At 45.0% G+C, this 11,483-nt stretch overlaps 1 protein-coding gene and 1 non-coding gene across 2 annotated transcripts; both read right to left on the bottom strand.

Moving 5' to 3' along the window:
- Positions 1-802: 802 nt before the first annotated feature.
- Positions 803-3,561, bottom strand: LOC125598492 (mRNA cap guanine-N7 methyltransferase 1). Its single transcript, XM_048772527.1, has 13 exons — positions 3,313-3,561; positions 2,821-2,960; positions 2,662-2,730; positions 2,519-2,590; positions 2,353-2,454; positions 2,220-2,276; positions 1,963-2,101; positions 1,779-1,843; positions 1,637-1,687; positions 1,488-1,550; positions 1,255-1,378; positions 1,121-1,182; positions 803-1,046 (listed from the first exon to the last, which is right to left on the bottom strand). The coding sequence occupies exons 1-13, from the start codon at positions 3,386-3,388 to the stop codon at positions 951-953; spliced, it is 1,116 nt and encodes a 371-aa protein (XP_048628484.1). The 5' UTR covers positions 3,389-3,561; the 3' UTR covers positions 803-950.
- TRNAR-ACG lies at positions 3,560-3,632 on the bottom strand. The gene has a single exon. It is a non-coding gene; the product is annotated as a tRNA-Arg (tRNA).
- Positions 3,633-11,483: the final 7,851 nt, after the last annotated feature.

Below are 11,483 nucleotides of genomic sequence, written 5' to 3' on the forward strand. Positions count from 1 at the left end.
CTTTTTGTAATTGGTTAATTAATTTTAAAATTATATCTTTATCATATTTTTTAGAGAAATGTATTTTTTCTTAATCTTTGTGCACTACTACAAAACATCAAATATTATGAAACAGATGGAGTATTAGTTTATGCATATGAAAAAGATTAATTGTTCAGTTGAATCGTTTTTACAAAATATTTTTTTCAATATTGATATAAATAAACGTATCATAATAAAGCTAGTTTTCAGTAAGTATTTTTGTATAATCCTTCAAACCGACAGAAGTTTTTTTTTTTTTTTTGTATATGAGAAACAACCATTTTTTCATATTAGTTGAAGTATAAGAATTATTCAAAGGGATCACAATTAAAAATTTACATACACAAAAGTTTTTTGTATTAATTTAATTAAATGCATTATAATATAAGTATTATTTTAGGTAGAGATGGGTATTTATTTTAGGTAATTTCTCCAAACCGACTAAAGACAATTGTATTTATTTTTCTTAAGAAACCTGCAAACAAACAAAAATATACAAAATCCTTATGTAAAACGTGGTTATAAACTTGGAAATTGCCGACAAAGAATTGGAAGTCTTTGTCTGAGTCAGAGGGTCTTCAAGATGTTTGAAAAGAACAGGATCAATCAGACAGTTCGAATCTTGAATCGGTTTTCTCAATAAAAATAAAATGCCGTGGACCCTGTCAGACAAAGTAGTCTGCAAATTCATCATAATACAAAACATGAATAGTGTTATGATGAAGAAGCATCTTGACAGGTATATTCTGTTAAAGCCCTACACAACTTGAAAACTTGCAAGTGTTCAAAGACTTGGCTTATTACTAAACATCTTCTCATCTTTCGCTGTGAAGGGATAAATATTGTTTGAAGTAGATAGAACAATCTCTCAAATGCAAATGGCCAAGTAACATAAGTGAGTGTGTGTAAAGTTACAACTCTGTTACACTTCAGTTGTCGATATACAAAACATCGTCTTTCGACAAGTTCATTTTCCCATTCTTCCTCCTCCCTCCTCTCCTTTGAGCTCCATCAGATTCTCCTCTCTGTTAAAAACATATCTGAATCATAAGAAAAACGAAGTGAAAACATAATGATGGTGAAAGAAAAGAAGACAAACCTTCCTCAAGACAAAAGAGAGGTATAGATATGCAGCTTCCCATTCATCAGCTGATAATGTGCCTGAAAAAGAACAAGTGAGTTTATGTTTCAATAGAATCAAAACGAGTCATATGAAGTCGAACAAAGACTTACTCTGATCTTGGTTACCATCACCCAAAGCACCAAGCCTTCTCATGAGCTCTACAAACTCTGGTTTCTTCATATACTCATGGACAAACTCGTGTGAGTTCTTCACAAACACCAACTCTAAATCATACTGTTCACAAGTTCATGGGACAATGTCAAGCTTATACATACACATTCGAAAAAAATAAACAGTTTCTAAGCTAAGCCTATGAAACATGGAGAGGAGGAAAATGATATACCTCTTCGGCTAAAGACTTGAAGACGTTAAAGGGCACAATCCATTCAGGACAATCAACAGCATCCTACCATACAAAATTTGCATGATACCTCTAAATGTGTAACCGTGGTAGACTACTAAGTGAATAAGATAGAAGAAAAATTTAAGTACCTCAAGATGAAATACGTATTCAATACCAAAAGGGCTGCTGGATTTGAACTTCTGAAGGAGGATACAGCAAGAGTCATCATCAGAATAGGAAATGAGAAAGCTATTAAAAGTTTTGGTACTGAAGTAACAAAACAAGTATGACCTTCTGGGAATGCTCTTCACCAAAACGAATCCAGTATACACTATTACCAATCTCCAAACCTTCAGCTGCGTATTCAGACAACAACAAATAACCAAATTTAGTTTTGCCAAAACCAAGAATCAAGTGCTAATAAGATAAAAGATCAAATTGTAAAGCAAGGAGACAGAAAAAAAACATTAAGAACCTTCTCGGAGTTTTTTAATGATAACATTGGCATCTGGCATTGTTCCTATAAAGACGCCTCCAGGACGAAGTAGAGCTGAGACATTAGCCAAAGCTCGCCGTGCACGTGCCTCAGTAGTCCATGAGTAATGCATAGCAAACTACAATTAGTACCCAATGGCTTGCCAAATTTAGAATCTTTAACCACACCATGAACCTCATTTCACCTAATACTTAATCTTGAGGAAACAAAAAGAAATGAAACACAGAAAAAAGAACCTGGCAACTGCAGATATCAAAAGGAGCATCTTCTTCAAGAATCTTGTCTAGTTCTACCTGAAGATCATTGAAATGCAGTAAGATTGAGAGACACCGTGCCACTAAAATACTCAACGAACTTTATTTAATATACCTCAAAACAGTCCCCACATAATAAACGGGAGGGAAAGCTGAACTTCTTACGACGTTGGTGATGGTCTGCGTCACCATTATAACGCGTCCGACAATCTTCAATCTGTCACATAAAAGCATTACATAATATATATATCAAGAAATAAAGATATTCAGCGGTCACTTACCGACCCTTCAGCTATATCGATTCCAACATAGTAACCAATCCTTGCCTTGTCCCACTTGATCAAATCACCACCCTGGTAGACCGTGAAAGCAATCAGTCTTAAGAAACATAACCACTGACAAGAACACAACAAGAGACAATAACCTTCCCGCAGGCAAGGTCTAGAACAGCATCATCAGGACGAGCATATAGCTGGATCAACACACTTTTAATCTGTTTGTTTTGCGAAGAAGAAGAACGATAATCAATATCTTTAAACACAAGAAGCCTCCTGGATGAAAGAAGATGATGTGATTAACCAACCCAATTGTTGAGTTTCTTAAGATGAATGATGGGACTAGCTTCTCTCTCTTCCAAAGTCTGGTTTGTTCTTCGACTGTAGTGATCAGCAACCTTCCGTGCAAAGTTCTTTGTGGTATCATCATCCAGAAACTGAGAATCACCTGCTCTCAAACCAAAACGAATCCGACACTAAAGCTTTACAACTATTGCTTTAAGCAAACTCAACAAACAAAAGTAATCCCTCACATAGCAATAAAACCACAAGAATTGAAACAAGACAGCAAAACACAGTCCTCAGACAAAGTCATCTCTTACACAGTCACACTCAATAAGCAGTAAAATCACAAGAATTGAAACAAGACAGCAAACACACAATCCACTATATAAAGGACACAACTTTTTGTTTCCCAGGGAGCAAAGAAGATAGCTTTCAGGGCAAAGGAATGAAATTAAGATAAAGAAACTGTAAAACCCAAATCGAATCAACAGAAGAAGAAGGGGGGGGACGATTACCTTCAGGGTTTGATTTGAATCTGGAAGAAGGGGGAGGAGTGGAGCTTGAAGGAGATTGGGAGTATCCTCTTTTCATAATAAAGAGAATCTCTGTTTTGTGCAAAGGAGGAGAATAGGGTTTATAATTTTAGAGAATCTCTGTTTGTTTGTTTCACGCCGCTCTTCTTTCTGATTTCTGAATCTACTGCCGAACCAAAAAGAAAGGAGTTTCTGGTCGAGTGGTCGGACGTACAAATTTAAAAAATATCGATTCCACTGAGGATCGAACTCAGAATCTCTGGTTTCGTAGACCAGCGCCTTATCCATTGGGCCATGGAACCAGATGTTGGTTATTTCACCAAGATATATTTATATTTTATAGTATAACACGTTAGATCAGATTATAGACTTTGATAGTATATAGCAGTAGTTCCGGTGCATGGTTTGGCTGATAGCCCAAGGTTCTTCTGAGTTCTAAAATGGGAACCCTTTTTTTTTTAAGATAGTTCCTACTGAGTTCAAAAATGAAAATTGGTTTAGTTTTTCTATATTAAAAAAATAAAAGAAGTTGAAAAAAAAATGTGGAGAGATTCAATCAATCAAATCCCAATATATAAAACAGGATTGATGGAAGTTTTTTTAAGTTGTTCACCTCGGCCTGGAAATTCATCATAGGAGAGATCAAGTTTCTTCCCCATCACAAAATTCATTGTCTAACTAGGATACGTCTAACACGTGGACTTAATCAAATTCATTGTGTCTCACATACATGCAAACAAGCTTCTACCTAACTTCGACGTAACGACTTCCGACTCCACCTAATCTTCATCGTGATCATCTGCTAACCTTTTTTTTTCCTAAAATTATCTGGAATTTTTTTGCATTTCTAAAATCGTTGTTTCTCTGTAGTTAAAGATCCTGCAGTTAATTCGATCTACTCTTTCACAATTAATTTTCCTCATTTATCATGACCACTTCAGAGATGCTACCACTCCGACTCCCTTGTTTAAGGTGAGTTTGGTCTCGGGTGAAGTAAACAATACTAGAAATGGGTCGAACAGAGGCGTTTATTAGATTTCGAGATGATGTTACAAAGGTGGAGAAAGTAAAAGCAAGCCGGAGCTCGTGAGAGCTTAAACCGGAAAAGTACAAATAGCAGAGAGATGATTGTACGGATGATAAACCCTAATCTCGCCGCTAAGTTTGTGTAGCTAAGTGTCGATGCCTTTCTCCTTTGCTTTCCTCTCCTTTTATACTCTGTTCGATTACCTTAACCTAATCTCCTTTTACCGATTGGGCCTTGTCGGCCCTTCGGGCCTGATTAGGAGGTGCTCGCTCTGAGCCGCTTAGTCGATTGGTCCCGCTTCGTTTGCTCTCCGCTTCGACTAACAGCATTTCCTGGCTAAGCCGATACCCCGAGAATCGGCTTCCGAGCCGAGGTTGACTCGATCTGCTGGATTGGGCCCTTTGTTCGATGGGCTTTGTGGATGGGTTAAATCCATCCCCAACAGTAAGTCCCCCCCCAGTTCATTGATGGTCGAGCAATCGATCTTCGATGAATTTGGTGTCTTTAGTTCGGAGAACAAAAGGTTCAATCCGAGCAAGTGACTGATCGTTGAGGAGTCAATCCGTTTAATCAACGCTTCTCAACCGAGGGAATGGATTGACGCATCTGTTTATCACGCGTTGCGATCGTGAGATAAACGCTTACGGGTCGAGAAGACGGATCGACGCATCTGTCGATCACGCGCCTAATTGGGTTTAGGCCCACTTAGGCCTTATTAGGCGTAATGATGACGCCTTGATCCCTGCGCTTATCTCTCCCTATAAATAGCGCACCCCTCTCCACTTCTTTTCATTTTTCTCCGCAGCGCTAAAGGTACTTTCTCTCTCTACGCTCCTTCTCTCTCTCTTATCTCTGTTTTTAGATCTGCGATTATCCGAGATGTCGTCGCATCGTTTGACGCGAGAACAAAAAGGAAAGGGGGCGGTATCTTCTCGGGATTCTGCTGAGAATCCTGACAGTATCCATCACGGAGCAATGATGGATACGGGGAATATGGACTTAGCGCAGCGTCTTTTGGTCTCGGAAGCAAGAGAACAGTTCCGGGGTGACGACGACGGTCAAGAAGCGGTCGACACCTCGATTGTTCCGATCAGCTACTACCCCGGGAACATCTTCGCCGAGGAGAGCCCACTGGAGGTTTGGAGAATTCGACCTTCGGTCATCGATGGACAAGATTGGTCCAACGTCGAGAGGACGAAGTCCACCGTGGAGTCGGTGGAGGCTATCCTCCGAGATCTCAATGCACACGGGGTCTCGTTCATCATTCCAAAGCGGGATCAGAGGCCTTGGTCGCCCCCGAAGGGGTATCAATGCATTTACGAGTCATATTTCCGGAACGACACGAAGTTGTGGTTCCCAATTCCCCGAATTGTCACGGCTTACGCGTTCCGCAGAGGGGTCGCTTTAAGCCAGTTGATGAACGGTTCTCTCCGGTTGATGGTCGTTTTATCGGTGATTGCGGCTGAGGCAGGGACATCGATGAGTGTGAGGTCGTTTGAAGAGTTGACTTCAGTTTCAATTTCCGACGATGGGCTCGTCTCGACGAGGATGCGCCCAAACTATAACGTGGTCACGGGGTATCCGACCAAAACCTCAGATTGGCAGCGTTCGTACTTCTATGTGAAGTCGAACAGATCAGCGTTCGAAGAGCCTCCGAAGTCTGGTTATCGCGTTCTCTGGAATGCAGAGATGGGTACTGCACACTGTCTTATGTGACGATTGTAGCGTGTGCTCGTCTAACGCGTATCTCTTTTCTTTTTTTTTGTAGTTGGTCATCCGAATCTCGCTACGTACCCCGAGGATTGGAAGGAGAGTGCTCGGATTGTTGCGTTGCAGAAGCAAGATCACTGGGAGGATTTTACTCGGGAGAGAATTCAAAGATCTGTAGAACGGATTGCGAGTCGTAAGTTCTCATTTCCCTTTTATGTTTCCTATCAAGCGAATAATATCTTATTAAGGATTCTCTTTTGCAGAGCATTGGATCTCGGATTCGCTTCCTCACATCAATCGATCGACTTTGAAGCGGTTGTCCCTTTTCACACGAGCCGAGCAAAAGGAGATCAATCGGGCCCGAACAATGAAGCAACTGCCTGATCTAAGCCTTATTACGGCGGGGAAGATAGGTGCCAAAAAGGGTACTGACGACTCCGCGGGGGTCGGGATTACGGACGCTGCCCCCGTTACCGCTGAGCGGGCGCCTACTGGCGGTTCTTCTCAGGGAAAGAACTCGAAGAAGAAGAAAAACAAAGAGACTCGGAAGGAGTCCAATGAGATGGATCAAACCGATCTGGATAACCCCTCTAAGAAGGGTGGTAAGAAGAGGAAGGCCGTGGAACCGCCTGCGGAAGACGTTCCTAGGAAGAAAAAAACGAAGAAGCAAGATTTCTCCGTGCCCCGACCATCCTCGGTTTGCGAGGAGGAACTCCAGGTTTTGGTCCCTGATGCTACTCCCGAGGTTGGGACCTCGGATGATGATGAAAATGAGACCATAGCTTTGCGTCGGAGGAGACGAGAGGGCCCTCAGCAGAATCGCGGAGCCTCGGTGGGCGGTCAGGGCATCTCGGAGGTTCCGAGGGAGTTGCCAGCCTCTGAAAGACAGCAAGTCCCTCTGAGGGGCGACTCTTCGGCTCATATCACGGAAGGTTCTGAGACTCGTGTGTCCGGCCGTCCCAAGGAAACCCCGGAGGATGGGTTCAAGTTCGAGTTCAACCGAGAGCTCCCGCTGGCCTGTTACCCGGAGGATTGTGCTCGCTTGCTACGGTTAGTCAAAGGCGGTCCCGATCAGCTTCCTTCAGTGGGGGACCTCATCTTCAAAGACGAGTATGAGCACGCCTCTTGCTCGTCGGTAAAGGTAAGTGGTTGCTCGTTTCCTTCTTTTCTGAACCTTAAATTATTTTGGCTAAGTCTTTTTGTGTTTTGATCAGAGTCACGGCGACTGGAATGTTCTGGTCGGGAAGTATGACACAGCCCTCAGGCGGGCTAGAGAGCAGATCCGTGAGAGCGAAGAAGCCAAGAAGAAAGCGGAGGAGGCTCTTCGGGTGTCTTCGCGGGAAAAGACTGAAGCCATTGCTCGGGAGAGATCTCTCAGGAAAGCGTTTGACGAGACGCGAACATCTGACGCGGCTGAGCTGCAGATGTGTAAGGAGGCGATGAACAACCTTGAAGTTGTGGTGGACAAGCAGCGGAAGGAAAAGGTTGACCTAGAGAGAAGGATGGCCGCGGAATCACTTAGGCATTCCGAGGAAATGACCAGGCTTCGGAAATCTCGTAGGTATGAGGTTACGCACGAGAGAATTCGCGTGCTGATCGCCATGATTGCTAAGGCTGAGAAGCGCTTCCACAAGATTTCTCTTCGTGAGGACCAAAGAGACAAGTACGACGATGCTAGATGCCTCTACAGCCAAGCCTTTGGAACAAGGAAATGCCTCGAGCAGATTAAAGCCTCGGGTGTCGAAATCCCGCAGGAAACCATCGATTTCTTCGCTGGGCAAGAGAGGCATTATGAAGAGGAAGCAGAACGCTTGGAAGTAAAGGAAATTCCAGCAGAGGACCTTCGCCTCTCCCCGTTAGTGTTGGAGTCTCGGTTCCTGATCGAAGAGATTTGGCGTCAGCTCGATCCGTTTGGATCGAACATTGGTTTGATCGATTCAGAGGCTGCTATTGCTCTTCGTACTCCTCTCGCCGACCGAGATCCCCGCTCTGTAGATCCGACGGAGAAGCCCGCTCAGACGGCCGTATCTTCCAATCAGCACACCGACCAAGGCGTCGATCCGGCGGAGCGAACATCAGTGGGAGCGGTTATTCAGAAGGACGGGGCAGTGCCTACCATTGTGCTGACCGATTCCTCCGCGAAGGCATCGAAGAATGCCAGCTCGTCCGCTTCCTCGTCGGAAGACCCGGGGAAGGAAGACGAGCTTCCAACGGAGACGCCAGCTGCAAATGTGACTGACTCAATTCCAACAAAGTTCGGCCGCGTCTCGGGTCCCGGAGAAGGTGACGGCAGTGGCGACAAGGATCCTCCTGTGGTCGATTAATAATCTCTGTTGTTTGTTGTAACTTCTTTCTCCCTTTTACTTTTTAGAAGACTCCTTTACTCCTTGCGTTTTACCTCGGTCTCGGCTCGTTTGAAGCCTTTGAATTTTTATGTATCATTGGCCCGTATGGGTCTTGTTGTTCGATACTCGGGATATTTCTTTTCCTTAAGGCTTTTATCAAGTGTTTGTTTGCTTTGAATCGTAATCCGTTTTTCGTTAAGTCGTTCCTGCTAACCTTGTCTGTAATTGATTAACAAAGAAAAACAAGGCAAGGAATTTTAACGAGTTTCCGAGGAAAAGGTGTCCGGATGCTTCGCAGTAATCGAGAGAAATTTGGTCGGCCAACTCATTATTCTTCGATTTGCAATAAGATCCAGAAATTTCGCTCGTGAGTCGGTCAATGCCCTGAGCATCGGTGACGCGGGACTCTGTTTTTCCCTTCGTTTGATATCTGATCAGGATATCTTCGACTAAATGGGATGAGTGCTCGTGCGCCGCTTTCGAATTAAGGGGCTAGCATCATTTGATGGGACTTTTACTCTCGTCATTTTACTCGAGAGAGTGAGACGAGATGTATTTTTGTTAGGTTGGGGCTGGACCCCGTAGAGGGGATGCCTACGTACCTCCGAGGAGGATCAAGCCTTTCGTAGTTCGTTTTGGTCCAAGTAAAAGTGACTTGGTAGTCATTTACTTGGACGAGTAGAAGTGACCGTAAGGTGCATCTACTCGGTTTTTTTTTTTTTTTTTTTTTTTTTTGTGAGTAAAAGGTGATGTAGATCATTTTACTCGCTCTGAAAAGTTACTCATTTTACGAGTAAAAACGACGAAGATGCATGGAGTTCCAAGCTCGTGGGACTGCTTCTCCGCGGGAAGTCTCGAGTCGGTATACTCCTGGTTTGACGACTCGAGTGATCTTATACGGTCCTTCCCAATTCGCGCCGAGTTTTCCAGCGTTGGGTTCTTTGGTGTTCTCGAAGACTTTTCGCATAACCAGATCGCCGAGCTCGAGGGGACGCGAGCGGACCTTCTTGTTGTAGTAGCTCTCGATTTGGTTTTGGTAATTCTGGATCCGAAGCAAGGCTTGGTCGCGCTTCTCCTCTATCCCATCGAGGGCATCTAGCAACATCTCTTGGTTAAGCTCAACGTGCTGAGGCATCTTGGACCGGCGGAGACTTGTTACATTGACCTCGGCCGGAGCCATCGCCTCCATCCCGTAAGCGAGTGAGAAGGGGGTAGATTTTGTTGCTCCTCGGGGGGTTGTCCGGTGCGACCAGAGCACGCCGTCGAGTTCGTCGGCCCAATGTCCCTTTTTGAGATCAAGGCGCTTCTTGATTCCGTCGATGATGATCTTGTTCGAGGATTCTGCTTGTCCGTTTCCTTGAGGATATCTCGGCGTCGAAGGGCTTAGTCGGATGTTCCACTTGTTGCAGAAATCTTTAAAATTTCTGGCCATAAACTGTGATCCGTTATCTGTCAAGATCTCGTATGGTAGGCCGTGGCGACAGATGATGTTCTTCCAGACAAAGCCGCGAACTTCCTTCTCTGTAACCTGCGCGAAGGCTTCTGCTTCGATCCATTTGGTGAAGTAGTCGGTCAATACCAGCACGAAGCGACGTTGGCGAGAATTCGGCATTGGTCCGATGATATCCATCCCCCATCGCATAAATGGGTAAGGGGCTGCGGAAGTTCGTAGTAGCTCGGTTGGGCTATGGATACTCGGAGCGTGTCGTTGGCATTTGTCGCATCGCCGGGCATATGCTTCGCAGTCGGTATTCATAGTTGGCCAGAAAAATCCTAAGTTCCGAATTTTCAGGGCTAGTGACCGACCTCCAGAGTGGTTTCCACCTGCTCCTTCGTGAGTTTCTGCCATTACTAACTGCGTTTGCTCGGCAAAAATGCATTTGAGGAGGACCTTGTTAGCTGTTACCCGGTGAAGTTCTTCTTCCATGACGACGTAGTGCGCGCTGCGTCTCTTTAATCGTCTTGCGGCCCATTTATCAGTTGGAAGCGTGCCCACGGTGAGATATTGGATGAATTCAGTCCTCCAGTCTGGTATCAGCTGATCTTGGTCTGTCATCTCGGAGTCGTCGTTGGTCTCAGATAAGGGCGTTGTTTCGGATTCTGTGGTGACGAAGTTAGCTGATTCCGTTGAGATGTCGATACTTGGTTTCTCGATTCGGTGGATTGGAATAGTCCTTTTGACTTGATCGCGTAGCTTGCTTCCGAGTGCTGCTAACGCATCCGCACAGACATTTTCTCCGCGGGGAACCTTTGTGAGCTCGAAGAATTCGAACTCTTTAGCTAATGCTTGTACGACTCGGAGGTAAGCGTCCATTCTATCGTTGCGCGCATCGTAATCACCGCTGAACTGACTGGCGACGAGCTGTGAGTCGCAGTATGCACTGAGCCGCTTAGCCTTGACTGCTTTGGCGAGGCGAAGGCCGGCGATGAGTGACTCATACTCCGCTTCGTTGTTTGATGCTGGGAAACCGAAACTGAACGACTGTCGAATGAGTTCTCCCGATGGGGATTGAAGCTGAACCCCTGCTCCAGAGCCTTTGTTTGTCGAGGAACCGTCGACATGCAGGATCCATGTTGAATCCGAAGTTTCCAAATCCTGAGCGAGTTCCGGAGATAACTCCACGAGGAAATCGGCGAGGACTTGGGCCTTAGCGGCAGTTCTACACTTGTAAGTGATGTCGAGCTCTCCGAGTTCGATCGCCCACTTGGTAAGACGGCCAGCTCTGCTCGTGTTTTGCAAGACAGTTCTGAGCGGCTGGTCGGTGAGGACTTCTACCGAATGTGACTGAAAATATGGGCGGAGTTTCCTCGCTGATTCGACGACGGCCAGGGCCATCTTTTCAAGTGTCGGGTACCGGGTTTCTGGTCCGGTCATCCTTCTGCTCATGTAGAAAACGGGTCGTTGTTCTCCTCGGTCCTCCTTGATTAGCACGCTGCTGACTGCGGCGGATGAGACCGCAATGTAGAGAGATAAAACGTCGCCTATGTCTGGCTTTGCCAGGATAGGGGGCGTCGTCAGGTAATGTTTGAGCTGATTAAAAGCCTCCTCACATTTATCGTCCCAAATGAAT

The sequence above is a fragment of the Brassica napus genome, unplaced genomic scaffold (genome assembly GCF_020379485.1).
Source record: "Brassica napus cultivar Da-Ae unplaced genomic scaffold, Da-Ae ScsIHWf_1722;HRSCAF=2351, whole genome shotgun sequence".
NCBI lineage: Eukaryota > Viridiplantae > Streptophyta > Magnoliopsida > Brassicales > Brassicaceae > Brassica > Brassica napus.

Excerpts from the sequence above, each read along its gene's own strand:
- LOC125598492 (XM_048772527.1), bottom strand. The coding sequence starts at position 3,388 with ATGAAAAGAGGATACTCCCAATCTCCTTCAAGCTCCACTCCTCCCCCT. Across the intron at positions 1,551-1,636 it reads AATACGTATTTCATCTTGAG|GATGCTGTTGATTGTCCTGA; the intron begins GTACTTAAATTT and ends TTTGTATGGTAG. Across the intron at positions 1,047-1,120 it reads TCTCTTTTGTCTTGAGGAAG|AGAGGAGAATCTGATGGAGC; the intron begins GTTTGTCTTCTT and ends TGTTTTTAACAG.